Source organism: Chlamydomonas reinhardtii, chromosome 2 (genome assembly GCF_000002595.2).
Source record: "Chlamydomonas reinhardtii strain CC-503 cw92 mt+ chromosome 2, whole genome shotgun sequence".
NCBI lineage: Eukaryota > Viridiplantae > Chlorophyta > Chlorophyceae > Chlamydomonadales > Chlamydomonadaceae > Chlamydomonas > Chlamydomonas reinhardtii.
Window position 1 is genome coordinate 5,126,009 of NC_057005.1, and position 25,531 is coordinate 5,151,539.

Below are 25,531 nucleotides of genomic sequence, written 5' to 3' on the forward strand. Positions count from 1 at the left end.
TATCTATTCAGCCCCCAATAAGGGAATGATAAGGGAACGTGCGTCATCCCGGCGCCAATCTGTGAGCCCGTGTTTCGAGGCGTTAGTATTGCCGATGGTTGCAGACAACTCCCTCCTCCAAATCGCTATAGGCTGCGCGAAGCAGTTCCGAGTACTGACGGGGATGTCGCGAGTTTGCCACGCCATGCGTGTGGGACACTCTGGACATCCCCAGTGCCCGCTTGCAACACCGCGCAACATCTGCATGGCCCCCGAGGTTGGGGCGTTGGGCCTTGAATGACGCCGGTGAGCCCAGGGCTTGCATCTTCGGGGAGCGGCAAGAAGCGGGCCCCAATGTAGGCCCTCGGGCGAGAAAGATTGGGCAATTCCGGGGGTGCATTCTCGCCGTGTGGGGCTGCATACGGTCCCCGAATCTCGCCGACTACCCCTTTCCGGGGGGGTTTGGGTGGGGCGGAGCCCCCCCCCAAACGCTAAAAACTAGGCATTTTTGGGCCCCCGGATGCCGTGGGCGAGAACGTGGTTAGGGCCCTTCTCGCCTGCGGCGGCGGCCCACCCCAGGAAGATGCAAGCCCTGGGTGAGCCTGCACTCTGCAGCCCGGCCTGGCCCGGCACACATACCGTACATAGCCCCCGGCTCGTGGGAAGGTGCTGGATTGGTGTGGCGCTGGTACAGCCTGAAATCTGAACAGTCTGGGCTTGGGCCTGGGACAGCCTTGGCAAGGCTCCACCCGGGCACCCATGGCCCGCATCCGTACGCGGCGTTGTCCGCGACCGTGACCTTTACCGCACAGTTGTGCGCCATGCATATTCTCTCAGCTTCCGCACGAGGCAACCTGGGGTGACGTGTGGCTGACGCGGGGTAGCGGGCTCTGCCGGACTGGGCTGGGTCCGGCAGTCCGTGGCAGTCCCTCCAGCTGGGGGGTCCGAACTAGGGTTTTGTGCTCACACAACACAACTATGCTCAGCACATTTGTCCAAGATTGGCAGCGGTAGTCGGAAGCAAGTCATCGTGAGATGCGGGTAATAGCGGCCTGACAGGGGGCGAATTGGGCCGCGGGGCCCTCTAAGTCGTGGTGCTCGCCGACAGCCTGACACCTCGCGCGTTAAGGCAGCAGATAAGGACGCAAATTAAAGTCACGGGCGAAAGTCTGGGGAGTTTTGCTTTCCGAGACGAGATTGAGGCCAGGTCAGCCTCTTGCCCTCATTTAAAGCGTTGCGCGCCTCGAATTGTTATTTCCTCAACTCACAAGCAACCATTACACACACACAAGCAGCTCAAACTTTGATACCAAGCGTACACGAGACGCGACAAGCACAAGACTCTTGCAAGCGCCACACCCTAGCGCCCCAGTCCGCGACCCAGCTCGCCAGCAAGGCTCCAAGGTGAGGCGGTGGGTCCTATCGTCTGCCCACTGGGGTCAAACGGATGGCCAGCGGTGGCCGCGGCGCTGTTTCTGCCGCCACAGCCTTCCATGTCCAACGTGGACGCGATTGCGCTTTTGTTGTTTGCCGGCCGCCTTTGGATGCAGCCGGCACACCGAGGCAACGTTGCGGCACGAATAGCTGATAATTAGCGATGTCGGCTCGTTTTCTTTGACCTGCGGAATCACACCTTCCAGCAACTCCGCCCTGCCCGTCAGGCTTCCCTGCGTCTGGCCCTGACCGGCACTCCCTCTACCCCTCCCCCCACCCTTCCTACCCTACAGAAGGCCTCAAGCCGAGACGAACCTTCTTTCACGAACGCCTGACAAGCACACCATGTCGGCCACTACTGCTGCTGCCCCCAAGATGGACACGACCACGACTTCGAGCTCGCCGGCCGTCAGCCCAGCGGCGGGCGTGGTGTCCAACCTCGTGGAGTCGCTCACCGCTCTGGGCGTGACGCTCATCTCGCCACTCCTGCTGCTGTTCATTGCGGCGCTGTCAGTGTTCCGCGGCATCCGCAACTACGGCCGCACCGAGATGGGGTGGCGCTCGTAAGCAACGGCCGTAAGCAACGGCCATTGCCGCCGTGTCCGGGCCGTGGAACCCGCCGCCCCGTCGTCAGCAACTCCCCGACTCATCCAGTCTTGGCATAGGCCTCGATACTTGTCCGCTTGGAAACCTGCGGCCAATGGGTACTGGCGGTGGGACACGACCGTTGGCGGCCCTCGATGTTTGATGAGGGTAGCGTGTGTGAGCACGTGTGTGAGCTGGAGAGATGGACCATGGCTGCGAGAATCGGGCGGGTCGTGGTTGGGGAGGTGTGGTCTTCCCCACTCCAACATGCCTGCAACTTGCATATTGTTTTGTGTTTTTGGAGCATCCACGCGCCACTTCCTTTACTAAACTGAGATTGGACTGGGCAGCATGCACCCCCCTGGGGCTCGCGCGCCATCACGCATCTTCCTGCCTGTCCCACGACGTGTGTACTTTACACCGCGACTCGACGTCTGGCAATAAAATAGTCTGATTTCTAATTCATCACCGTGCTGTCCGACAACAGTTGGTGGTGTGGGGGGTGGCTGGGGAAGACATGGCAGCTGTGCGTATGATGACTCGGCGGCTCCTTGCACGCTCGGCATGCATGCTATCAGGTGGCCTTCCCCGAGGGAGTACGGGAGGACACCATAATAGGCTTTTGTCTTATGTGTACTTTTTTGCAGGGGTTACATCGTGAAGGTAGAGGAGGCGGTTAAGTGTTTAGGTTGGACTGTCCCTAGCCGGGCACGTGCACGGCGCAGCACACAGACTTGACGCAGACAAGACATGCATGCATACCGTATGTATGGCGCCCATAGGGCCGCTGGCAGGGTGAAACGATGGTGAATTCGTTTTCTGGGGCAGACTTCGCAACAGGTCTTTCTGTTCCGGAACGCCCCGCCAGGGACCGCGCCGGAAGGCCTTGCACACGTGGGGCAGGAGTTGCTGACCCCGTGAGGCGGGGCCATGTACGACACATGTAGACCTGACGATACTCGGAGGTGCAGATGGTGGGTATTAGACTGGAGAACGCAACATAAGGCGATGCCTTGTAACATTAACCGGTTTGCTGGGTGTTCGGACTGTGAGGGGCAGCGCGTCAGCACTCTCCGCCGCGGCGTTTTACGCTGCCGTCCAGCTTCTCCGTCACCTGCCCCCTGGCCCATTACAAAACGGTGAACGAAGTCCGCCACGGGGGCGCACGAGACCAGCTGGCGTGGCCCTGCAGCGACGTATGTGAGTGCACCAGCGTCTCGCCGCAGATTCAGCAATCTTATCCAGCGGCACCATTCGTGAAGGCTAACACAATACGGTACGCAACATTAGTTATTCCTTAAGGAGCATCCGTGAGGAGCATCCCACGGGAGCATCCCTGCTCTCACGTAGATGCGCCAGCACCGTGACATGCTGCCAATCAGGGCCCCGCTGCAAACCTTCAAGACCCGCCCGCGCCTTGCTCGTCTTCCTAGTCAACCACTAGCACCTCGAAGCGCATCAGGCTGCTGTCACTGGCCCCAGTCACAGTGCCGCCCGCCGCCAACGTGGCCTGCAGCGCCGCCAGCGCCGCCGGCGTAATTCGCTCGCCGGGGAACAGCACCGGCACACCAGGCGGGTAGGGGCATAGCAGCTCAGCACTGGCACGGCCCACAGCCTCTGCAGCTGGCACGCTGCGCAAAGACAAATGCAAGAGCATGAGTCCTTTGCGTTACGAGAGGGCGGCGCCAGGCATCTATCACGGAGAAGTGGGCGCACACGAGTGCTGAGGCAGTTGGCAACGTCTTTACTCGATACTTATACCGCCATATGCCACAACAACTCACCTTTCCGTCTCCGCGAAGTAGGCGTCTCGCGGCGACAGCACCATGTCCGGCGCCAGTGGTGCATGTGGCGGCTCCGCCTGTACCCCGCCTCCAGCCCAGTCCTGCGGTGCCGCTGCAGCCAGCCGGTCCAGCTCCTGGAGACACAGCAAAGCAGTTCAGGAACCGGGGCAGGGCAGAGCCCCCTCGGCCGCAATCCTATTCCTGGCCTCGAGAACTGCATCGCCACGGCCAGGGCGGACCTCGCCGGATCACGGCCTGTGACTGGCAGTCTGTGCACCTTCCGTCCCTGCCCACGCTGCCACGCACCAGAATTGCTGCCACCGCCTGCCTCGCATGCGCCAGCGTGCTACCAGGACCCAGCGCCAGCACCACCGTCTGCAGGACACCGGCAGCCACACAGCGCACTGTCAGGCAGGCCGGCAGGGGTCGTATCGTCTTTTCGGGGTGAAGTCTAGCTCCAGACAAAAACGGCCGGGTGGCCGCTGTCGTTTGTCTGGGCACATGGTGGTTTGGGGGCTTCTCCACAAAACCCGCCCCAAACCCGGGCCAACAAAGTCTCGCTTCAGACATTAGCCCGCAGGAGGGATGTATAGGAAACGGCCAAAATGGCCGATTAATGTCTGGAGACCCTGCAGGCCGGCATGCAGGCATGATTGGGTCCTGGCCAGCCAGCCTCACCTTTGCGGTTGCGAGCTCCGGCACGACGCCGTGCCTTGCCTCCAGCCACTCCGACACAGCGAACCCGCTACTGCCACTGCACCGGCGCACGCTGTTGCTACTGCCATCGGCTGCAGCGGCTGGTACAGCCGCGATCCGGTCGACCAACAATGTCAGCCGCAGCGGGTCGAAGAATGCTATGGACTCCGCGTTGCAAGAGCTGCCGGGGTGCCCATGCAGGGTGCTGCTGCTCGTACCAGCGTGACTGCTGCCGCCCACTTCAGTACTGCTGCCGCTGTTGGATGCGCCCTGTGCCGTCTGGTTGTCCAGCAGCTGCACCAGGCTGCAGCGCGACACAGCCTCCCGTATGACCTGGGTAGAAGACATTCCATAGCACATAAACAGCTGAGTCGCGCTGGCTTCACGTCGGGCCGTGCGCAAGCCGTGATTGCAAACCCCATGCCAACATCTACGCTGGTTCACCGGCCCACCTGTGCCGCCGCACACGGCTCCGCGAAGGCGCCGCCCGCCGCCGCCTGCTGCCTCGCCGCGTCCAGTGACGCCATCAGCAAGTAGGAGGGCGAGGAGGACTGCAGCGTCTGTCGTGTGTTAAAGAGCACAAGGAAAACATAGCGCAGTCTGTCGTGTGTGGGGGGTGGGGGTGGGGGGTATGCCGCAGGTGCCATGCGGGAAAATCTGTAATGGTAAGACAGGGCTGTGAACACAGGGAGCATTTGCAATAGGCTGGGTGGCCTTAATTGGGTTGCGGGGCTACATAGGTTGCTGGATGGAGGACGGGGACAGACTCGCCGCTTGCCCTTCATGAACCATGCTGGGTGCCTGTACCTTGCCTAGCCACCAGGCACCACCCTACAAGCATACCTGCAGCGCGCGGGAGGTGCGGGCTGCGCTCACGCGCTCGCCGCGCAGGTGCAGCATGGCGGCCTGTGGACAACAAGTCACACATCGTGGAGGGACATCACAGCCGGCACGGCACGGCGAGTGTGTGTTTCAGGCAGGACTGCAGCTACCGTGCGTCAAAAAGCGCTGCGGAGCCCGCTCGCCCTGCGCTACCCACCCAAGCACGGTTGCGTCGAAACGCACCTGCGTCATGGCTCCCAGCACCTTGTGTGTGGACTGCATGACCATGTCGGCGCCGCAGCTCAGTGCGGAGGGAGGCGGCGGCGGCAGCGAGGCCGGCGGCAGGAAGGCGAAGTGGCCGCCATGCGCCTCGTCCACCAGCAGAGGCACATCGTACCCAGCACACACCTGGGCGATGCCTGCGCGCACACGCAGTACATGTGTATCGCAGCTTGAGAAGCGAGGACAGCGAGGGGCAACACGCCACCACGACATGACGAAAGTCGCCGTCAATGCCGTCCCTCACACATGCACACAAAGATGCATACACACGCATTCATTCCCTCGCCTTGTGCTCTCCTAACACACGCACCTCGCACATCAGCCACGGCTCCGAAGTAGGTGGGCGACACGACCATAACGCCCGCGACCCGCCGCCCCGCCGCCGCCGCGCCCGCCAGCGCCGCCGCCACTGTGCCGGGCGTCACGCAGTGCGCCACGCCGGCCCGTGGGTCCAGCTCCGGTGCCAGCCACACAGGCTCCAGTCCTGACAGCACCAGTGCCGAGAACACCGACAGGTGGCAGTTGCGCGCCACCAGCAACACACCCGGCTTCTCCGAAGCGGGTTCCGCCCCCTGCCCGCCCGCATCTGATGTCGTAGTCTGTCCATCTGCAGATCCAGATGTGTTGTCCATATCTTGTGGGTGTTGCACTTGCTGGCGGCGGCGCCGCGCCCTGCCGGCGCCCGGCCCCGCTACCGCCATGACTGCGGCGTGGATGCCGGCGGAGCAGCCGTTGACCAGAAACCACGTGCGGTCCGCGCCGAAGGCCTGCGCCGCAAGCTGCTGAGCCTCGGCAATGACGCCACTGGGCGAGGAGAGGTAGTCAAGGCCTGCGGGCAGCGTTGGCACGGGACGGCGGGACACTTGGTGATGAGCTCAGCAGAATGATGGCATGGAACCCGTTGGCAAGCGTGGTGCAGCGGATTAAGCTTGCGTGCGTAGGCGCCAACGGTGCACGTACCTGCTATTTCAGTCAAGTCGTATTGCAATGGCGAGAATGCAGGGGTCAGCCCACCGTCGCCGTTGCCGCTGCCGCCAGCCGTCATGAGCGACGCAAAGTGAGGCGGCGTGCCACCGCCGCGCTGCGCAAGGGGAAGGCCAGACCATGCACGGCGCGTGAGGGTTTCGCAACGGACGGTGCGGTGCGCCACTGAAGTTCAAATGCAAGGGCTTGTCGAACATACATGCGCCGACTCAATGCCCGGCAAGCGGTCCGGCTCCTGCATTGCGACACGTCCGAGTCGGCGTTCGCAGCCAGCTGCGTGTCAGCGCAGCGACAGGCGGTTCTCACACCTTGTGTCCTGGCACGTGGAAAGGCGCCTCCTGCACCGAGTCACCGCGCTGGCGAATGGCGTCAAGTAGAGGCGTTGAGTTCTGTTCGCTGAGACCGCCATTGAGTACTACGCTCGCCGCGTCCCCGCGGTCTGGTGCTGAGGCCACACCGCCGCTGCTCCAAGCGGCGGCACACGCAAGTGATTGCCAGTCCCGCCGTCCGCTCTTGGGTCTCCCATGAGTGTCAGAGGCTGTGAAGCGTGGATGAAGAGCGCCCAGAGAGGCGGCCGAGCCTTGTCGACTCCTGCCGCTAGCGGCGCCGTTACTGGCACCGACGCCGACCGCCGGCAGCACAGTCGCGACGGCGCGCTGCGCGCTCAATGCCGCTGTGTTTGCACTGCATGAGCTTCTTAGACTTGACATGTATGCATGGAGCGATCAGCGGCGCAAAGTGTGGCACGGAGACGAGTCGTCGCAGTTTCGCCGAAAATTTACTATTTATACGGTGAGTCAGCCCGCGTGTAGACCCGTTATATCTGTTACTGCAAAGCTATTTCATAATGACATGACGCGGAGCCGGGTCGAAGCAAACTAGCCTCGTAGAGCGATCGGCTCGGAATCACGCCCTAGTCATTTGGCCTGGCTCCGCCGAAGCATGCATTAAGAACTCGCGCAAGGCGACAGAGGTTGATAATACTTCCGAGTCTCTGTCTTAAGAGAACATTACCTGGTCCGACAGCACCTCCAGCTCAGCGGCAACTAACTAGTCGGGACAAAGAGGCCCTAATGCCGCCCCTGAAGCCCGTTCTGCTGGCCCTGGTGGGGCTCTTCGCTCTGGTAAATGCCAGGGGTGAGTCCCAAGCCTTCTGGGCCATGTTTCAGCGCCAAAACCAGGTCATTCTCGCATGCAGGAAGCCCTCTCGTGACCCCGCCGGTTGGGGACGCTGGCGATGCTTGCCAGACATGCCTTCTGGTTGTTCGTATTGTGGAGGACCTCCTGTGCGACCCGGCGGCCACGGAGTTCCTGGTGCGGTGGGGCGACGTGTGTTCCGGGTCCTGCAGACTGGGGCTTCCGACTCCGCTCCTGTCGAGAGGCTGGGTTGGGCCGCGCCACGCGTCACACGCATCCAGGATGCAGGGATATGCGGAGTTTGCGCTGTTCCCTCTTTCAGCTCCGCGAGGCGCAGCGCTTCCGTGCTGACCGAGTCCGGCCGCCTCAGCTTAGCGTGACCGCGTGTCAGCATGCCGTTTCCCCCTGCGCTCCCCCAATCCTTCCCTTCTGATCCCCCAATTCCCCTCTTCTGCTCTCCTCCTCCCTCGCCTCCTCCCCCGCCTCCCCCTCATCCTCCTCCTCCTCCCCCTCTTCATCCCCCTCCCATGCACGGCTATTCCTCCCATCCTCAGGTGGACCTTGTGGAGAAGCAGGTGTGCCCGGCCATGGGCGACAGCGCTCAGTGCCACAACCTGGCTGAGGGGCTGCTGCCCACGGTCATTCAGTGGCTGCGCGCCTCCGCCACTCCCGCCTCGCTGTGCGGCGGCGCGGGCGTGTGCGGCGCCGTGCTGGCGCAGGTGCCCGAGCTCAACAAGGTGAGGGGGCGGGGCAGGGAGGTTGTCTTGTGGATGAGAGGTGGGGCCAAAGGTGGAGGAGCGAGGAGGGAAAGGGGGAGGAGGTGGGAACGGGCAGATCGCTCAGGGAGGTTGGCGAGAGGGCAGGGAGGTCGCAGTGGTGGGTTCGAGGTGCAGGTGCCTTTGTGGTGATGCAGTGCGGGCGTTGTAGATTCCAGCTCCTAACTAGGCAGCCGGGATGCACCAGACGTGCCAGCGCGTAGGGTCGTAGGGCTCACCAAGGCGGCTACAGGGTAGGCCGACAAGCTGTTGGCAACCAGACTCGCTCCTGGTACCACATCCGCCTGACGCCCGCCGCCGCCCGCTCTGCTGCCCCCCCCCCTCTGCTGCTCCTCTCTGCGCCTGCCCGTGCTTCCGCCCACAGCCGTCGCTGGTTGTGCGCGACAGCACCCAGTGCTCGCTGTGCAAGTACGTGGTGACGCTGGTGCGCGAGGCCGTCAACAGCACCGCCACACTGGAGAAGATCGAGCAGGCGGCGCTGCAGGCCTGCAGCGCGCTGCCCGCCGAGCTGGCGTCCACCTGCACCGACTTCGTCAACACCTACGGTGCGTGCGGCCCACCCTGGGGCCGTGGGGCCGTGGGGCCGGGCCCCTGTATGACAGATTGCTGCAGCTGCGGTCTCGCCATTTCCTACATACCCACACACGGCACCGCGACTGGCTGGGCTGACTCTACTTTTGGTCCCTGCTTGCTGTGTGCGCACACGCAGCCCCCATGATTGCCCAGCTGATTGAGAGCATGGATGCCGACACCGTGTGCGGCCTGGCGGGCGTGTGCATGGAGGCCGCCGCCGCCGTGCCGCCGCCGGCGCTGCCCGCCAGCCTGGTTCGCATCCTGGCAGGCGTCAAGGTACGAGAGCGGGCAGGGGAGGGGGCTGGTGGGTGCCGGGGGCTGCCTGACCCCCGTGCTCAGCGCGCCGTTGTCACACGTGGGCTACCATGCTCGTTTCTCCGATTGCTGCCGACTGCGTGCACGCCTCGCGCAACCCTGACGTCACCGCTGCTGCCGCCGCCGCTGCTGCAGTCTCTGCACCGCCCGCCGCCTCCGCACATGATGCTGGTGCTGGCGGCGCTGGGCGTGCCGCCGCCCAAGTCCATGCCGGGCATGATGGGCGGCCCCGGCGGCCCTGATGGCCACGTGCACGGCCCCGGCGGCCACATGCACGGCCGCGACATGCAGCAGATGGGCCCCGGCAGCGGCCCCATTATGCCGTTCGGCGGCCCCCCGCCGCACTTCTGCCTGGCCGGCGCCCTCAACGACGCCTGCGACTACTGCAAGGTGCGGCCGGGCGCGAGGGGGGCGGGGGGCGGGGAAAGGAGGCGGGGTCTGAACGGCCGTTTAAGCCCTGTATGCCCATGTTGACGTGTCGTTTGGGAGCGTGTGCGTGCGTCTGTGCACGCGTGTGGACAGAGGTCCATCACCCTGCGTTCCGCTGCTGGCCACTCACTGCCTGTCATGCCGCCGCTGACCCTGTGTGCTGCGCGTGCCGCGCACCGCAGATGGCTGTGATCGAGGCGCACAGCCTGGTGAGCAACCCCACGGTGCAGGCCGAGGTGGTCAACTACACACTGGCCGTGTGCGAGCAGTTCCCCTCCTTCACCACCGCGTGCAAGGTAGGGAGCCGGGGGGGGGGCCGTGGCGCAAGTGACACCTCTGCATGCAAGTTCGGGGAAGTGGCGGTACCTAATGCCAGAGGGTGGCTGGTGCAATCGTGTGGTGCAATGGAGGCAAGGGCATTCTAGCGCCTGCACTCAGCGCCGACCGCCCCGCCCAACATACTGCCCGTCTTGCTGCTTCTCTTACCTCTGGCAACCCCGATCAACCCTGCACGACCTTGCCTCCCTCCCTCCCTCACATCCCCTCCCCTCCCCCTCCCAGTCCTACGTGGCCATGTATGCGCCGCTGGTGTTCACGCTGCTGGAGCAGTACCTGGTGCCCGACACCCTGTGCGCGCAGGTGAGGGGCAGGTGGCGGCAGGGGCGGAAGGCGGACAGGCTGAGGGGCAGGGAGGTCTGGGTTCCGGAGGCAGAGGCTGGGGGCAGGGGCTGGGGCAGGGGCTGGGGGCAGCGACAACGCCTAGCCCTCCTGATGTTCGTGCTTGGTGGGTCCTAATTGTGGTCTTTGTGTGCCCGTGGCCTTCTGGTGCAATGCGCTGCTAGTGCTCGTGGGCTCGCTCGTGCTGACCTGCCACCGCCCTGTCCTGACCTGCCGTCGCCCCCGCCCCCGCTGCAGACCGGCATGTGCCCCCCTCCGCCCGGCTCCGCCGCCCCCGCGCTGCTGCCCTGGACCAAGCTGGACAAGGCGACCATGGACAAGGTGGGGGGGGGGGGGCAGACGTAATTACACTAGCTCGCTGTCATACAATGACAACCAGTCTAAGCGAGTTTGGAACAACGGCGAGCAGAGGTTACAGTATGTGCGATCAGGTGGTCAGGGCTTTGGGCAACAAGAACGCTCGGCCGCTGTCAGCCACACTACCCTCACGCGCTCCTGTCCCCTCGCCTTCCTGACCCCCCCTCGACCCTTCGCCCCCCCCCCCCCCGCCCGCAGTTCACCTCGCTGCAGAAGGCCAGCGCCGCCGCTGCGCTGCAGCCGCCCACCCCGCCGCACTCGTGGGGCTGCTGGTTCCATGACGTCATGCGCAACGTCTACAACTTCTTCGCGCGCCTCACCGGCGGCGCCGCTGACCAGCTGCCGCGCGAGCAGCAGCCGCAGATGGCGTAGGCTGCATGCCGCGTGCATGAGCGGTAGCGCGGATGCGTGCAGCAGGGGCGTTGAGGGCTGGGGGGAGGGGGTTGCAGACCGTGCTGTGTTTTGAGTAGGTGCTGGTGCTTTGAGAACCGGCGGCGTGTGTGTGTGTGTGTGTGTGCTTGTGTTGAGTCGCTTGACCTGGTCTTGATGGGGGGTTCTTGTTTCACCCACGTCAGACGGAGCCAACTTGCGCTGCGTCTGGCCGCAGCCTTGTCGTGTATGACGCCTGCAAGGCATGGTGCTGCACGCCTTGGGTTGCGTGTCCGTGGAATACGAGGTGCTTTGGCCGCGCTACCGACAGCCTGACGCTAAAAAATTGTGGAATATGTAGTCTTACGCTATGTGCAAGCCTGCCGTGGGCATGCGAGCGTCTGTAATAGTACTTCGTTTGCACACCGTGGGAGTCGGGGCACGGGGCGCTCGTCCTCCCCATTCGGTGGGGCACAGCCGGTCGCAGCCTTCAGACCTACCGGCGGCCAGTACTGTGCAACCAAATAAACAAGTGCGCACTACGCGTATTACTAGTAAACAACGTAACTTCATGTGAAGGTGACCAACTTCCCGTGGTCAAAGCCTTGATGGGCAACGTTGCAAAACCACGCATGCCCTGAGGCAAAATAGTTGTAGTGAGGCTCTTGCCTTCAATTATCATGCGACAAAAACGCATTTGGGACGCCAGTCTTTACATTCCAGCGGGCCTCTTCTTTCGGTTGCCATGCGTTTGGTGCAAGTGCACGCCAGCAGATTACTGTTGCTCAGCATGTTGCGAGTGTTGCGAGTGTTGCGACTTGCGGAAGTCCGTGCTTATTGCCGCGAGCTGGCAGTTCCTGGTGCGGCTGGACGTGACACTGACAGCCTATTGGAGATACTAATTAGAAATTTGGCCCTGCCAGCGCGGCAGGGTTGGCAGTGTGACCTGGGCCCACCGACACCGCCCGCAACATCTTGCAGCCAGGACTGGTCTCCCCTTCCCACTCCAATTGTTCGCAGATCGGGGGCTTCCTGGGCGCCACGTACGCCATCCTAACCACCGTGGTGCTACAGTACGACCTGGCGGAGGAGGGCGATCACCCAGTGGACCTCGGTGAGGAAAGGGGATGTACAGGTCGAGGAGCTGTACGGCGTATCGGGCGGCAACCAGCCCCGCGTGGGCCTGAGGCCTCCTTGGTCAGCGGCTGGGCAGGGGCGCGTGCCATCGCTGATTATGCCATGTGCTTCAAGCTCTGGGACGCGGGCCACACGGGCTGCGATTGGAGTGAAAGTGTGGTGCAACTTGCTGCAAACCCTGCGCGGGCTGCGGCAGCACTCCACGCACACTCAGCGAGCTTCACAGTACCAATGCTCGACTATCACAACCCGATACGCAACCCCACCCCGCCCTCACAGTCCTGCTCATCTACCTTCTGGCCTACTGGTGGCTGTACTTCCTGTCGGGCGTGGCCGGGTGCTGCGTCACCTGCGACCGCCAGGGCATTCTCACCTATGAGCAGCGGTGAGCGGCCAGCCCTCGAACGCAACCCAGCCAGCAGCTTTGGCTTCTGCTCACCATGCGCGCACGGTTTGTTGGGCCGCCAGCACCCCCAGCACGGGTCGTCTGGCGGCATCCAACACCCGTTGGTACTCATTCTGCTGGCACGACAGCCCCGCTTCCGACTTTGTTCAAGCAGCTCCTGCACCCACCCTGTTGCGGTCTGGGTCGCCCGCCCGCCCTTGCTGGCCCGCCTGCCGTCTCCGTGCGCTCGCCGCCACCATGCCTCTTGCCCTGCCTGTCTGCCGCGGGTGGCCTGTCTGCAGGGTGATTGTGATGTGCCGGGCCTACCTGGGGCTGTCCATCGTGGACGCGCTGGGGCACCTCAACCCCATTGTGTTCGACCGGAACGTATTCCAGAGCGGCCTCAGCAGGGGTGAGAGCGGCGCAGCGCCGGGGCCGGATGGGGCCGGGAACGGATGCGGGTAACGGGCGCACGTGGTAGGTACGGTTTCTGTCGCACCTATTGAGCCTCGCGGTGTTATAGGTGCGTTGGCATTCGTCTGGTACCGCCGACCGTGTATTGTGGCTCCTGTCTGGCCCTCCTCTCCCCTGTCTCCAATCCTCCCTCGCCATCCTAATCCTGGGCCACCGCCCTTGTGCCGCCGCCCTCGGCCTGAGCAGCAAACATTGTGCTCACTCTGGTGCCGTTCCTGTGGGACGCCTACATTTCCTACCTGGCCTGGAGCCTGCTAAAGAAGCTGAAGGAACAGCGCCAGGTGGGCAGGAGAGGAGCGGAAGGGAACAGCGATGACGCCCGGTGCTGGGTGGCTAGACGGCAGTACCAGTATGCGATCACAGGTGGCTCGAGCAGGCCTCAGGAGCTGGACACGCGGACGTTGGGAGGCAGGCAGCGGGGCCACCGGGCTGTAGATTGTAACGGTTGCCGTGCATGCCGCCGTCCTGACGGCGTGGCCTGTGCTGAATGCGTGAGTTTTGAGCGCGCTGTGGACTTGCACCCTGCCACACAATCGCCTGTGTGTGTGTGTGTGTGCGCGCGCAGGGCTTGTTCCGCGGCAAGCCGGTGATGCGGCACCAGCGCAAGCCCGACCACATCGTGGAGCTGCACACCGCACACCACCTGGAGCTGCAGCCGCCGCAGGGGCAGGTGCGCACGCTGGGGGCCCAAACGGAAGCGGGATGGGGTGGTAGCAGGGAATGTGGCGAGCAGAACCAGGTTGTATTTCCGGGCCAACATCCAAGGACGGGGGCGTCGGGCAGGCGTCGGGCGGGGCCGTGCGCATGTGGAGACACCCAAAGGAACCTGGGCAGGGCAAGGCATGTGCGTGCACGGCAGCAGAAGCTGGAGGCGGGTAGCAGCCGAAGCCAGTCTCCCCGCCTTGATGTCCAGGTTGTGGGCGGGCTGGCCCGCGGCTGCATGACTGCTTCGTCACAATCATTACCCCTGCCTTATCACACAGCCCTCCGCGTTGCTCAGGTCATCCTGCCGCTGGCGCAGCTGCGCCTGCGGGGATTGGGCCCGCCGCCACACGGCGAGGCCGGCGCCGGCGGCGCCAGCGCCAGCTTCTTGGCGGGTTGGCTCAACCAGCAGGGTGAGCAGTACGGTGTGGTACTGGTAGGGACAGAACGCTAGCGCTCGATGCCGGCACGTGGAGGGCGCGGCCGCTGGCAGCGGCCATGAGTCCTGTGTAGTGTGTGCCTCCGCCTCACTTGCGGCCCGGAGCAAAGTCAAAATTGCCCCGTCCGACGGCCTTTACCTACACAGCTACACCGCAAGGGAGTGCGTAACGACCAAACGACTTTTGCCGACAACAGGCTATAGGACAGCACCTGCGGACAGCACTCTGCGCAAGGGGCTGCACACGCCGGCATCTGCGGTGGCAGCCGCCGCAGCTGGTGGCGGCGGCGGTGGCGCCGCCGCCGCGGACTTGGCTGACGGCACTGACTTCGGCGACGGCGCCAGCAGCGTGTGGAACATGCGCGACAGCAGCGCAGGCGATGACGACATGACGGCAGGCGCCGCGATGGCCGTGGACTTGGGCTTCAGTGACGGTCGGGCCGGCAGCTTCTTGTCACTGGACGGCACCGTACAAGGGCCGGGCTCAGTGGTGCTCGACGACAGCGGGGGTGCCAGGGTCGGTGGCAGGGACCGGGACTGGGATAAGGAGCGTGACAGTGGCGGCGACGGTGCTCGCTCGCGCAGTGTGCTTGGCAGCGGCGGCGGGACCGGGCCGGAGGACGGCACGAGCGGGCCTGCACCTGTACCGGCGGTGGTGGCCGCGGCGCCGTCCACCATTACGGATGGCGCGACAGCGCTGACGGCAATTGAGGTGTGGACGCGGGTGGGGGGCCGGGGCCGCCTTGGACTGGGGAGTGGGGACGTGTCCGTCTCACCTCTAAACCTGATTTCAACATGCGTCGTCGATGCCGCCGCCGGGTGTGCTGTCACACGCTTCATAATAACCCTGGCTCACTCAGCCTTTCATCCTATGCATTTACATCTGCAGGAGGAGGACCCGGGGCTGGCCGCCCTCGGCTCGCCTCAGCGCCCGCCCTCGCCCACCCGACGCAGCTCCGCCTATCCAGTGGCCTCCGCTTCGGCGCAGCACCCAGGCAGCCAGCACTACTCCCAACACCACGCCCGCCACCTGTCTGCGGTTGGCGTCCCGCCCGACGCGGCCTCGCCGTCGCACCCGTGGGACAGCGAGCAGATTGCAGGAGCGAGCACGTACGGCGCAGCTCTGGCGCCAGCAACCGGCGCACCGCCGCCGTCGGCTCCGGTCTCGGCGCATGCCACACAGGAGCTTGACCGGCGCTCGCTCGCCCGCTCCGTCGCCTCCTCCACCACCGCCATCGCGGCCGTAGCAACAGCGACCGCCAGCGTGGCGGCGGCCGCCGCCGCCAACGTCGCTGCTTGGTTTAACCGATCCGTGGCCGTCGCTGGAGGTGGCGGCACTAAGCCGGCCGCTGCGGGCGCACAGCGAGGGACTGTGGGTCGCTCACAACACGCGCGCGACGTTAGCCCGGGGGCGCAGGGACGGGCTGAGGAGGGCAGTCCCACGCCCATCTTCATCACCGGCGCCTGCCCGAGCCAGGACGCCGGCGGCGCCGTGTTTGAGCTCCGCATGTACTCGAGCGCCGCGCTGCCGGGCCGTTGCGCAGCAAATGCTGCCGCCGCCATGGCGGGTGCGGCGGCTGGCGGCGGCGGCCCCTCGGCGGCCCACGACCGCCTCATGCATCCCGTGGGCCATGTCCGGCACGCGGCGCTGCACCATCCCCACCACCATCACGGCGCCGCAGCCGGCGGCGGCGGCGGCGGCGGCGGCGGCGGAGCCACCACACCGGCGGGCATGCGGCAAGGCCCAAGCCTGGGCACGCACGCGCGGTCGGACGCTTCTCAGCAGCTTCTACCCATGTTGGATCCAGTCGTACTGCCCATACCCGCCGCCGCCATGTACGGCAGCGCGCTCTTTGGCAGGACGGGGGCGCCGCCGCCGGCACAAGCGGACGGTGACGGCAACCCAAACTATCCAGCTAGGGGCGTCACCGGCCGTGCAGCCAGCGTCAGCGTCACTGCGTTCCGGCCGTCTGCCGCCTCGCAGAACGGGTTCAGTGGCGGTGACGGCAGCGCCGCCGCGATCGCGGCAGGCCTGCCGACGCTGCAGCGCGCGCCGTCGCTGCAGCTACCGCCGCCGCCGGGCGCGGGTCCGAAGTCGTCCTCGGCGGCGACACCAACCCTTCGCCTGGCGCCATCGCTGAGCCGCCGGGCGGCATTCATGAAGCAGGTACGCCGCACGCGTCGAGGGTGCAGGGCTATGCAAGCCTGGCTGCTAGGCCGGATGCGGTGTAGGCCCGTGGGGAACTCACAGCATGACGCGAGTGACACACGCCCTGTCCACCGCACCTGCACGCACCCTGCACGCAGATGTCCATCCAGCGGGCGCGCACCGTACCTCGAGGGGGCGCCACCGCCGCCGCCCTTGAGCTGGCGATCGCACACGCCACGACTGGTGCCGGCGCCGGCGCCCCGGATCACAGCACTGCGGAGCCGGCCGCAGGCTCGGCCGTGGCATCACACGGGCACGGGAACCCCCGCAGCCACGCCCACGCGCATCGGGCGATCGGGGCGCCCGGCGCGGGCACGCCCATGGTCTCGCCTTTCGCGCGCCAGGCCAGCGCCGCCCAGCGCGGCGGGGCTGCCGGTGCTGGGGACCCCGCAAGGCCGAACAACGCACACGAGCCTCGAGCGCACAGCATGCCATACCCCTTCGTCACACGCACAGGACAGCAACACCAGCCCCCTGCGCAGCAGCAGCAACAGCAGCAGCAGCAGCAGATGCGGCAGCAGCAAGTGGACGTTGGCCCGGTCACGTCGCCGACACCAGGAGTGTCACGGGCGGGCCGTACCACATCGCCCCATGCCCCTTGGCCCTCCGGCGCCGCGCTGAGCGCCGCAGGGGCTGCCGCCGCAAACTCAAACGTCTCTCCTGCTGGCGCCGATGCCAGGAGCTCACTGCCCGTGTCATCCCTAGCAGGGGAACCCCACCATCCGGTACCCTTTCCCGATAGTGGTGGCGACGGCATGGCCGCTGCCTGGCGGTCGCACACGCCCGCCGCCACCGCAGACCCGTACCTTGCCCTGCAACCAGCAGCCATCCGCACCTCCGGCGCCACCAGCGCCCACGGCTCCCAGCCTGGCGCCGCGGGACAGCAGCAGGCGGATGCAGGAGGGGGCGGTGGGGCCAGCGGCGCGGGTTTGCGGGGCGTACATGCACGGCGAGCTGATGAGGAGCAGTCGGCCTTGGGCGCAGCAGAGCAACACCAGCAGCAACATGAATTCCAGTTCCAGTTCTGGCAGCAGCAGGTGCCGCCGGTGCACTCCCACCAGGCGCACGGGCGGGCCGCCGCCGCCGCGGCGGCGCTGCAGATGCACCTGCCGGCCATGCGGGGCCGTGGCGGCGGCGGTGGCGGTGGCGGTGCAGCCGCAGGCCTGGGCGCAGGCCCGGGTGGCGTTGCTGGACGCTGGGCGCGGAACGCGGATGCCTCGGCAGCTGCCGCCATCGCCACGGCCACGGCGCCAACGCGGGCGGCTTCCCCAGGGCGTCCTAGCGTGGTCACGTCCCTGCGGACGGGCTCCGTGAGCACACCGAAGGGTCAGCGCGCAAACCGCCTGCGTTTCTTTTACTCCGCCTTTGGCGCCGGCGGCGCGGCTGACGATGGTGCTGGTGAGGTCGGGGGAGAGGTGGCAGCGCAGTCGCGGCCGCACCCTCGCGCCTACGGCACGTATGACACCACGGCGCCTGTGTCACGTGCTGTGAGCAACGCTAGCAGCGCCATCGGCAGCGTCAACAACGCGGGCATTGCAGCGACGTGGGCGGCCGCGGCGGCCGCGGCAGTCTCCAGTCTGGCGCACAGCTGGGGCGCGCTGCAACAGCAGCAACAGCAGCAACAGCAGGCGCCGCAGGACTCGCTGCATTCGCAGCAGCCGGGCACGCCGCGGACCGGCACCTCCACGCCTGTGGCGCGGGCTAACCTGCCCTTCGTCGGTGCTGGTGGTGGTGGGGCTGGCAGCGGAGGTGGAGGCGGCATAACGGTTTCCAGCGCGCCTGACGTGGCGCCTCTCGGCGGTGAGGCAGAGCTGCCTGTCTCGACGGACGCGGCGCGGATTGAGGGCGTTTACAACCCCGTCTTTGCATGGGGCCCGGCGGCAGGTCAAGGCGCAGCTGGTGCTGGTGTCCGATACCACAACCAGATGTACAACAGCAGCGCTTCGGGCGCGCCGCCAGCTGCGGCTGCCGCAGCGGCTGGGCTCCCGCAGGCGCCACAGGCGGCTGGCGTCATGTACCGGCAGACGGGCACGGGCGCGCCGACCCGCTTCGCGGCACGGCCGCCTCAGCAGCAACACGGCCAGCGTGAGCAGCAGGCGCTGCGGCTCCAGCAGCAGATCCAGCAGCAGGGCCAGCAGCCGCACGTGACTGCGGGAGCTGCAGGTGTGGGCGGAGGGGCGGGCGGCAGCGGACGCGCGGCTAGCGGCGAGGCGGGCAGCGGGGTCACCGCGGCTGACCGTGCCGTGGCGTTCGCATCCATGCTGTCTCCCTTGCAGCTGCCGGCGCTGGCGGCGGCGGCGCGCGGCGGCGCACAGAGCCTGTATGAGGGCGTGTGGAACTACACGTCACGTGCGGCCGGCGGCGCCGGGGCCGCAGCGGTGGCGCAGCCCACGCCAGGTGCTGAGTCGGGCGGGCATGTGGGTGCGGCTTCGGCACGTGTACGCAGGGTGCACAGCTACAACCACAGACGGCCTGATGCTCCCGGGGTGGCAGTGGGGGCGGCCGCAGCTGGTGCTGGTGTTGGGGGTGAGGGCGGCCGCGGGCGAGCTGGAGCTGAGGCTGCGGCGGGCGGGCGACCACTGTATACAGAAATCTTGGAAGATGAGGATGTGCAGTAGGTTTCGTTCGGGAACGCAGTCGTGAAGAGGCAGACATTGACAGCTGTGTTGCTGTAAGGACCACTGCCCAGCCTGACGCGCAGGGTCCCATTGAGGACCTTGGCTATACGGTACCCTTGATCTCCCCACGCAGCCCCCGCCCCACGCCCCCGCCCACACAATGACACAACGCGTCGTGGCAGCACCGCCTTGCGGAGGTACAGCCAGGAGGCCCCTGCAGACTGTGTCTCTCATGCATGCAGCACAGCCGTTGTCGACTCATCGGGCGTGACTCACACTTATGCAATTGCATGCGGGCGTGAGCTCTATACCCATGCCGCAGGGGGGGGGTACGAACTAAACCTCCAGACCCCATGTCCCAAAACCTCCCGACCCCCCTCCGGACCGACCGACCGACCCCCACCACCGTGCAACCCCTCAAAACCCCCTCAAAACCCTTTGGTTTTTAGCCAGGTCGGTGTCAATCGACTGCTCTCGGCGAGCTCTACAACTGTATACCTTCGGTTCAGCTGGAGGCACAACTTGACTAGCAGCCATGCCACAGATGTCCATGTGTCCATGGCCGACCACCGACCCTTCTGTCAGACTACCGGGGCGTGCGCTTAAGCTTACAATTGCGCTGTGCATATGATGTTTGGGATTGTGTGCCGGAAGACATCGGTGGACTTGCTCCCGGGATCATGTGAAGAATCCCGGGATTCATGCCACGCTCGATGGCCGGCGGTAGCCTTCTCGCCATGACCCACACCAAGCCTTGGCCGTTACAAGTTAGCATCAGTTCGCATAGTCTCCATGACACCAGTGAGGGACGCTCGAGTGGGGCTCTATGCTACTACGATGCCAATGTGGACGGACATGCGGCCGCTTTCCAGAGGCCAAACGTTCTGCAAATGCTTTAGTGTGTGCGTGCTAATGTGTGCTAGTGCTTGTGCTAATGGGCGGAGCGTTTAGAGGGGCGTTTAGGGCGCGGAGACGAAATCTGGTAGTCCCACCCACATCCGCGTGACGAAACCTTGGGGACCCCCGACCCCGACGACCGACCCTGAACTTTTAGGGCCCATAACTTTGCAATTACTACCCTGATTGAAACTCTGAAAGTGGATTTGGAGTCCTCTCGTCAAGCTCTTTCGTTTTAGAACATGGGGCCTTTCCCAGTCGAAACTACCCCCCCCCCCTGCATGCCGTCCCCAGTACTGGGGGCATACTTGAACTCAGGCGCGCCACCGAGGGCATGCGCCGGCCACCTGCCAACCGTGGCTCCCGTGGTGAGGTGGCAGAGTGAGAGGGCCTTCCTTTGCGGGCCGGCGTTACCACTTATTTTATTTTGTGAGACATGGCAACCAAAAAACGCAAGATCGCCACCAAACCCCAATACGAAGGACTCGTGCAGTCACACTGCAGCTGTCACATACTTACTTTTATATACGCAACCTGTAAGCTATGGAGCAAGACGAGCTAGAGGCCCTGTTGAACTCGTACTCAGAGGAGGCTGAGGCAGAGAATCGCCGGCTGTTGCTGAAACATGCTGGCAAAAACAAGCCGAGAGGAGGTCCGGCGCTGCGAGAAGCCGGACTCCGGAGCCGGATTGCAGCCGACAATGTTGGCCACGCCCTGCTGAAGAAGATGGGCTGGTCGGAAGGAACCGCCATCGGACGCGACCGGTCTGGACGCAGCGAGCCGCTAGAGTTGAACATAAAGGCCGGCCGCGCGGGACTAGGTGTGGATGAGCAGCGCCGGCGCGCACGGGAGCAGCAGCAACTGCAGGTGAGCAAGGGGGGAAGAGGTGTGGGGGGAAGGCCTGAGGGAGAGCGGTGCCTCAGGTTGGAATGCGGTGGGAGACCGACCCTGTGCCGGCGTGGGGCCGTGGGGGCGCTGGCACTGTGAAGGCGTGTGTGGGAAGACACACACAGCCTTGGAACTGCTGGCCCCCCACACAGCTGCCATTCCTGCCGCCACTCAGGAGGAGCAGGAGCGCGCCAAGCGGGCCCGGCTGGCAGAGGAGTCGCAGCAGCGCTACCACGCCGCCACGCGTGCAAGCCATGCCTCGCGCCAAGCCGCACGCCACCTGCGCGGTGCATGGCGGGTGGCCGAGCAGCTGGCGGAGCAGCAAGACCACCAGCCACAACAGCCGAAATACTCGGATCAGGGCCAGGATCAGGGCCGGGATCAGGGCCAGGGGCAGGGGCAGGGCGAGGGGCAGGACGAGCGCACGGAAAGCGGTGGCAGCAGTGGGCATGAGAAAGGCAGCGGCCGGAGCGGACAGGCCATGGAAGCGCTGCGGCAGCTGCTGCAGCGGCTGCCCGCGCTGCAGGCGGCCTTGCAGAAGGAGACGCAGGAGCAGGCGGGGGGAGGGGCGGAGGGGCAAGCCGATGAGCCACCGGAAGGACCAGAACCGGTCGGGTGTTGCGCGGAGGCTGCTGCGGGCACACCGGAAGCCAGCCTCGCGACGCGACAGGCGTCCCCGAAGAACCCGGCGTTACCAGGTGCGCTAGCAGAAGCCGCTGCCACGCCGGCCGTGGAAGCCGCCGCACCGGCACCTGGGGCTGCTCCTGTGGCGGCGGAGCCGGCACTGCCGCAGGACGTGCAGCAGGCGAAGGCGCAGAAGGAGGCGGAGCCGCCGCAGCAGCCGGACGTGGAGCCGCTGCCGCTGACAGGGCAGCTGGAGTTGCTGCTGCTTCACCTGCGACAGGCGCACTGCTACTGCTACTTCTGCGGCACGGCCTACGACGGCCCTGACGACATGGAGGCGCACTGCCCCGGGCTCACGGAGGACGAGCACTGACGCCCGCGGCGCAGTGGCATGCGGGGTTGAGGGCTGTGGGGCTGAGGGGCGTGTCCGTGTGTGCAATGAAGTGAGGGGGAAGTAGAGGGGGTCGATACATACCGTAGGGTTGACATTGTGTGTGCAGTATGTGCCAGCAAGCAGTGCGCTATAAACGGCCTGATAGCAGTGCATCCCACGCGGCCACGCCTTGTCGCTTTACCGTGTCGATGTGTGTATGTCAGGCAGCGTCACGGAAAGGGAAGCATGCCCATGGTCAGAGCGCATGCGCAACCCCACCGGTCCCGGATGGAGGGACAGGTGGCGGCGAAGTGCATGACCGGCAGATCGCCACAACAGCGTGCACCAGTCAAAGCTACGTAACTAATGACCCAACCCGCCTGCTGAGGGTTGCGCGATAGGAAAGAGGGAAGTGCACGGGGCGGCAAGACATACTTGTGAGCAGAGGGGCTACATGGGGCACGGGTCGCGACTGGACTTGGAGCACTGAGTATTGCCTGCGTGTGTGCTGAATAGTACTCAAGTGAGGGTCGACAATGTGCATGTGTGTACACAAGAAAATGGAAGGGAACGTGTGTGCGTGTGTTGGACGAGCACACAATGTTTGGCGTAACCTGCAAGCAAGGTGGGGTCGTTTTATTGGGCGTTCCACATTATTTGCACGGCTTCCCCTTGTAGTAGCTTCATGCGTGGCTTGCTCGCGAAGTGCACATGAAAGTAGCGTGTATTGTGCGGAATATATTCGCAACGGGGTGTGCTATGTTTTGCGGGAGTGTCGCACGCTGTGATGCTGAGCGCATGCAGGCCCAATGTGGTACATTAGCAACTTTACGGAGCACCGCATCGAGGATTGGTTTTGCAACGGTACTTCACAGTTGGTTACACACATGACAGGGTTACACCTGGCTGCATGATGACAGCTGCTCATCAAGGGTGGTTGCAGCTGCTGCGCACGCACACGCATATGCTGATATGCATATGCAAGCGCACCGGGCGCTGCCCACCAACAAGCGCCCGACCACCTGATAAAGTACGTTCCGCCCATTTACCCTGTACTCCACGCCTGTACTCCCCAGTAACTAGGACAGCAGTCAGTTGTGGCAGAAATCGCATGACCAGCGCAAGCATCACCAAAGGATCTCGCCAGGGACCCCAAACTGCTGGAAGTAAACCCCGCTGTGCAGCGCATCGGCTCGCGGTTCTTGTGAGCGTCATGCCTGGTACTCTCTTGCCGTCGTCTGAGTGAAGTACCCGAGTAACCCGACCCCTCGTCTCTCCTAGTGTTATCACACAACAATACCAGCACGGCCCAAGCGCCGTTGCGGCGCCGGCGTGCCATGCCCCTCCTACACAAGTCGCCGCTCATCCTGCTTGCGCACATCTGGTACTGGCGCCCGCCGGGGCTATGCAGCCACCCCGCCAGCCAGTCAGTCAAGTCGCCAATTGTCCTGCTGCATGAGCCGCTGGCGTGGGCTTCTCCGTCCGGCGCCCGCCTCAGTCCTCATCCAGCTGCTCTTGCGCATTGAACCTGTACGTGCAAGGGCCGGAGGGGCACGCACACGTGTCGGCTCGCAGCCCGGGTGCTGGGGGGGGGCGGGCAGGCCAGGCGGGTACGGTATTGCGGCAAGCCCCGTGCCGTACAGGAGGTGGGCCTCGAGGGGCTTGGCTGCAGTTCGGCAGGCAGGCTGCAGGCACGCGTTCCGCAGCCTGCGCATAGTGCTGCTGCAAGTGCTGCTGCAAGTGCTGCTGCAAGTGCTACTGCTACTGCTGCTGCTAGTGCTATTCCTTTTGGCCACCACTTCCCGATCGCGGGGTGCCCAGGCTGCCCCTCGATGAGCCCTGCACGCCGCACTCACATCATGCGCTTGATGGGCCCGGGCCGCGCCATGCCCATGGGCGGAATGCCGTAGGTGTTGTCCTTGTGCAGGTGCGCCCGCTTCTGCAGGCGCAGCACCAGGGCAGCAACCGGCGCATGTGCGCCGCGCAAGCCCGTCAGCGCGCGCGGCACATCGTCACCTGGGTGCCGCTCTGGGCCCGCCACGAACCCCTCAACATGCAATCCTGCATCACCCTAACACGCCGCACCTCTGCCTGCCGCGCACCCACAAGCTTGCATGGCGCCTCCCGCAGTCCCGCCCCTCCCTACCCCCCCCCCCAACGCCTCTGCCTGCACTCCCCTCGTTTTCGTTGGTTTTGGTTTAGTTTGGGCTGGTATTTACAACCCCACCCGCCCCGCCACCCCGCCGCCCCCACCTGCAGCAGGTACTCAATGGAGTCGCGCTGGCTGAACCAGGCGGCTATGTGCATGGCGGACATGCCGGAGGGCGTGGTGTGGTGCAGGTCGGCGCCGTTGCGTAGCAGGAAGTCCGCAATCTCGATGTGACTGCGGCTGATGGCGCCGAAGAAGGGCGTCCAGCCTTCCCAGTTGACCGGGTCCACGTTGACCGAGTGCTCGCGGATAAGGAACTGCGCGGGTGCAGGTCCCGGGGGAGGTTGGCATGCGGATGGGGAAGGTGTGTCCGCGGGGGGGGGGGGGCGAGGGGGCGGGTTCGGGTGTTTTGGGGGCCTCTACACCCTGCAACTCCACGGTCCATACTGGGCCCTGTCCGCACTCCGCAGCACTCCTGGATAGGTGCTGCTAGACCCGGCCCACTTCGTATATGGTAAGAAGAATCTTAAAGTGTCATGTGCCTATGCGGGCGCACGATCATAGTCGTGGTATTGGGTACCACCGGCTCCCACCCTGCGTGCCTAGCGTCCACGCCTCCCTCCACCTCCTCTTGCCTTCTGCCGTCTCCCTGCTGCACATGCCGGTTCCCCCAACCCTGCCGCAAGCCCCGTTCGTCCGAATCCAGCATGCTCAAAGCCGCACCAACCCCGACGGTGTCATACTCATTGTATTGGGGGCATGGATCGGTTCCCTCCCTCCTTCCCTCCCTCCTCGCTCGCTCGCTCCCTCCCTCCCTCCCTCCCTCGCTCCCTCCCTCCCTCGTCTCCCCACACTAACCTTCACCACGTCGAATTGCCCATACTGTGCAGCTATGTGGAGTGGTGTCTCATTGTGCAAGTCCGCTGCCTCAGCATGCTTACTGTCCTCTGTGGCTATAAGGTCGTCTAGCTCATCTATGGACCCCCGATAGGCGGCCAAACCCGCTGGAAGACGTCCTTTGTCGTTAAATATGGCCTGCCCGGGCGCTAATGAGGATGGCGCGCCTGTATTTGTAGAAAACGCAACGCCTCTAGCTGACATCATTTTGACGAAGTAGCGTTCAGCTTCAACGGGCGCCGGGCACCGAAATGCTGACCGAAATGCAGCTTCGAAGCCCGGTCACGGAGCACTCGGGCACAGTGTTTCTGCTATTTTCTGCATAATAATCTCAGCTTCGTGTGAAATGGGGCAATAGTAAGCCGGAAGGTAAGTTGGGATAGTGAGTACAGTATATGTCTTCAGTCGCTGCCGCAGGTCGGTGACATGTTTCTTAAGGTTGTAAGTGCTAGGTTAATTATCAACGTTGGCAAGAACTGGCCTCGGGGACGGGCAGCGCAGCGCATCGCAGTAGGGGAGGAGCACCCAATGGGGCTGGA

At 64.7% G+C, this 25,531-nt stretch overlaps 6 protein-coding genes across 6 annotated transcripts; 4 read left to right on the forward strand and 2 right to left on the reverse strand.

Moving 5' to 3' along the window:
* The first annotated feature begins 1,244 nt into the window (after positions 1–1,244).
* CHLRE_02g105100v5 (uncharacterized protein) lies at positions 1,245–3,029 on the forward strand. Its single transcript, XM_043059790.1, has 2 exons — positions 1,245–1,383; positions 1,707–3,029. The coding sequence occupies exon 2, from the start codon at positions 1,759–1,761 to the stop codon at positions 1,978–1,980; it is 222 nt and encodes a 73-aa protein (XP_042927424.1). The 5' UTR covers positions 1,245–1,383; positions 1,707–1,758; the 3' UTR covers positions 1,981–3,029.
* Positions 3,030–3,115: 86 nt separating this feature from the next.
* On the reverse strand, positions 3,116–7,387 carry CHLRE_02g105150v5 (uncharacterized protein). The gene is made up of 10 exons (XM_043059791.1): positions 6,875–7,387; positions 6,543–6,663; positions 5,893–6,411; positions 5,544–5,719; positions 5,322–5,384; positions 4,931–5,038; positions 4,461–4,811; positions 4,089–4,157; positions 3,783–3,916; positions 3,116–3,629 (listed from the first exon to the last, which is right to left on the reverse strand). The coding sequence occupies exons 1-10, from the start codon at positions 7,274–7,276 to the stop codon at positions 3,428–3,430; spliced, it is 2,145 nt and encodes a 714-aa protein (XP_042927425.1). The 5' UTR covers positions 7,277–7,387; the 3' UTR covers positions 3,116–3,427.
* Positions 7,388–7,534: 147 nt separating this feature from the next.
* On the forward strand, positions 7,535–11,619 carry CHLRE_02g105200v5 (uncharacterized protein). The gene is made up of 10 exons (XM_001699930.2): positions 7,535–7,703; positions 7,765–7,880; positions 8,258–8,440; positions 8,844–9,024; positions 9,189–9,328; positions 9,503–9,757; positions 9,979–10,092; positions 10,358–10,435; positions 10,712–10,795; positions 11,030–11,619. Exons 1-10 carry the CDS (start codon positions 7,640–7,642, stop codon positions 11,201–11,203), a joined length of 1,389 nt encoding a protein of 462 aa, XP_001699982.1. The 5' UTR covers positions 7,535–7,639; the 3' UTR covers positions 11,204–11,619.
* A 148-nt stretch (positions 11,620–11,767) lies between these two features.
* Positions 11,768–19,233, forward strand: CHLRE_02g105250v5 (uncharacterized protein). The gene is made up of 10 exons (XM_043059792.1): positions 11,768–12,060; positions 12,221–12,314; positions 12,617–12,722; positions 13,025–13,134; positions 13,383–13,477; positions 13,762–13,866; positions 14,197–14,311; positions 14,535–15,049; positions 15,227–16,504; positions 16,645–19,233. Exons 1-10 carry the CDS (start codon positions 11,881–11,883, stop codon positions 19,162–19,164), a joined length of 5,118 nt encoding a protein of 1,705 aa, XP_042927426.1. The 5' UTR covers positions 11,768–11,880; the 3' UTR covers positions 19,165–19,233.
* A 1,284-nt stretch (positions 19,234–20,517) lies between these two features.
* CHLRE_02g105287v5 (uncharacterized protein) lies at positions 20,518–22,809 on the forward strand. The gene is made up of 2 exons (XM_043059793.1): positions 20,518–20,928; positions 21,125–22,809. The coding sequence occupies exons 1-2, from the start codon at positions 20,605–20,607 to the stop codon at positions 21,944–21,946; spliced, it is 1,146 nt and encodes a 381-aa protein (XP_042927427.1). The 5' UTR covers positions 20,518–20,604; the 3' UTR covers positions 21,947–22,809.
* A 4-nt stretch (positions 22,810–22,813) lies between these two features.
* CHLRE_02g105300v5 (uncharacterized protein) lies at positions 22,814–25,445 on the reverse strand. Its single transcript, XM_043059794.1, has 4 exons — positions 24,954–25,445; positions 24,200–24,412; positions 23,803–23,885; positions 22,814–23,474 (listed from the first exon to the last, which is right to left on the reverse strand). Exons 1-4 carry the CDS (start codon positions 25,197–25,199, stop codon positions 23,441–23,443), a joined length of 576 nt encoding a protein of 191 aa, XP_042927428.1. The 5' UTR covers positions 25,200–25,445; the 3' UTR covers positions 22,814–23,440.
* Between the last annotated feature and the right edge of the window lie 86 nt (positions 25,446–25,531).

Excerpts from the sequence above, each read along its gene's own strand:
- CHLRE_02g105100v5 (XM_043059790.1), top strand. The coding sequence starts at position 1,759 with ATGTCGGCCACTACTGCTGCTGCCCCCAAGATGGACACGACCACGACT.
- CHLRE_02g105150v5 (XM_043059791.1), bottom strand. The coding sequence starts at position 7,276 with ATGTCAAGTCTAAGAAGCTCATGCAGTGCAAACACAGCGGCATTGAGC. Across the intron at positions 6,412-6,542 it reads CGACTTGACTGAAATAGCAG|GCCTTGACTACCTCTCCTCG; the intron begins GTACGTGCACCG and ends CGCTGCCCGCAG. Across the intron at positions 3,630-3,782 it reads TACTTCGCGGAGACGGAAAG|CGTGCCAGCTGCAGAGGCTG; the intron begins GTGAGTTGTTGT and ends GTCTTTGCGCAG.
- CHLRE_02g105200v5 (XM_001699930.2), top strand. The coding sequence starts at position 7,640 with ATGCCGCCCCTGAAGCCCGTTCTGCTGGCCCTGGTGGGGCTCTTCGCT. Across the intron at positions 7,704-7,764 it reads CGCTCTGGTAAATGCCAGGG|GAAGCCCTCTCGTGACCCCG; the intron begins GTGAGTCCCAAG and ends TCTCGCATGCAG. Across the intron at positions 9,025-9,188 it reads CGACTTCGTCAACACCTACG|CCCCCATGATTGCCCAGCTG; the intron begins GTGCGTGCGGCC and ends GCGCACACGCAG.
- CHLRE_02g105250v5 (XM_043059792.1), top strand. The coding sequence starts at position 11,881 with ATGCGACAAAAACGCATTTGGGACGCCAGTCTTTACATTCCAGCGGGC. Across the intron at positions 12,723-13,024 it reads ATTCTCACCTATGAGCAGCG|GGTGATTGTGATGTGCCGGG; the intron begins GTGAGCGGCCAG and ends GCCTGTCTGCAG. Across the intron at positions 15,050-15,226 it reads CAGCGCTGACGGCAATTGAG|GAGGAGGACCCGGGGCTGGC; the intron begins GTGTGGACGCGG and ends TTACATCTGCAG.
- CHLRE_02g105287v5 (XM_043059793.1), top strand. The coding sequence starts at position 20,605 with ATGGAGCAAGACGAGCTAGAGGCCCTGTTGAACTCGTACTCAGAGGAG. Across the intron at positions 20,929-21,124 it reads GGGAGCAGCAGCAACTGCAG|GAGGAGCAGGAGCGCGCCAA; the intron begins GTGAGCAAGGGG and ends GCCGCCACTCAG.
- CHLRE_02g105300v5 (XM_043059794.1), bottom strand. The coding sequence starts at position 25,199 with ATGATGTCAGCTAGAGGCGTTGCGTTTTCTACAAATACAGGCGCGCCA. Across the intron at positions 24,413-24,953 it reads GGCAATTCGACGTGGTGAAG|TTCCTTATCCGCGAGCACTC; the intron begins GTTAGTGTGGGG and ends GCACCCGCGCAG. Across the intron at positions 23,886-24,199 it reads CCATTGAGTACCTGCTGCAG|AAGCGGGCGCACCTGCACAA; the intron begins GTGGGGGCGGCG and ends CTGCGCCTGCAG.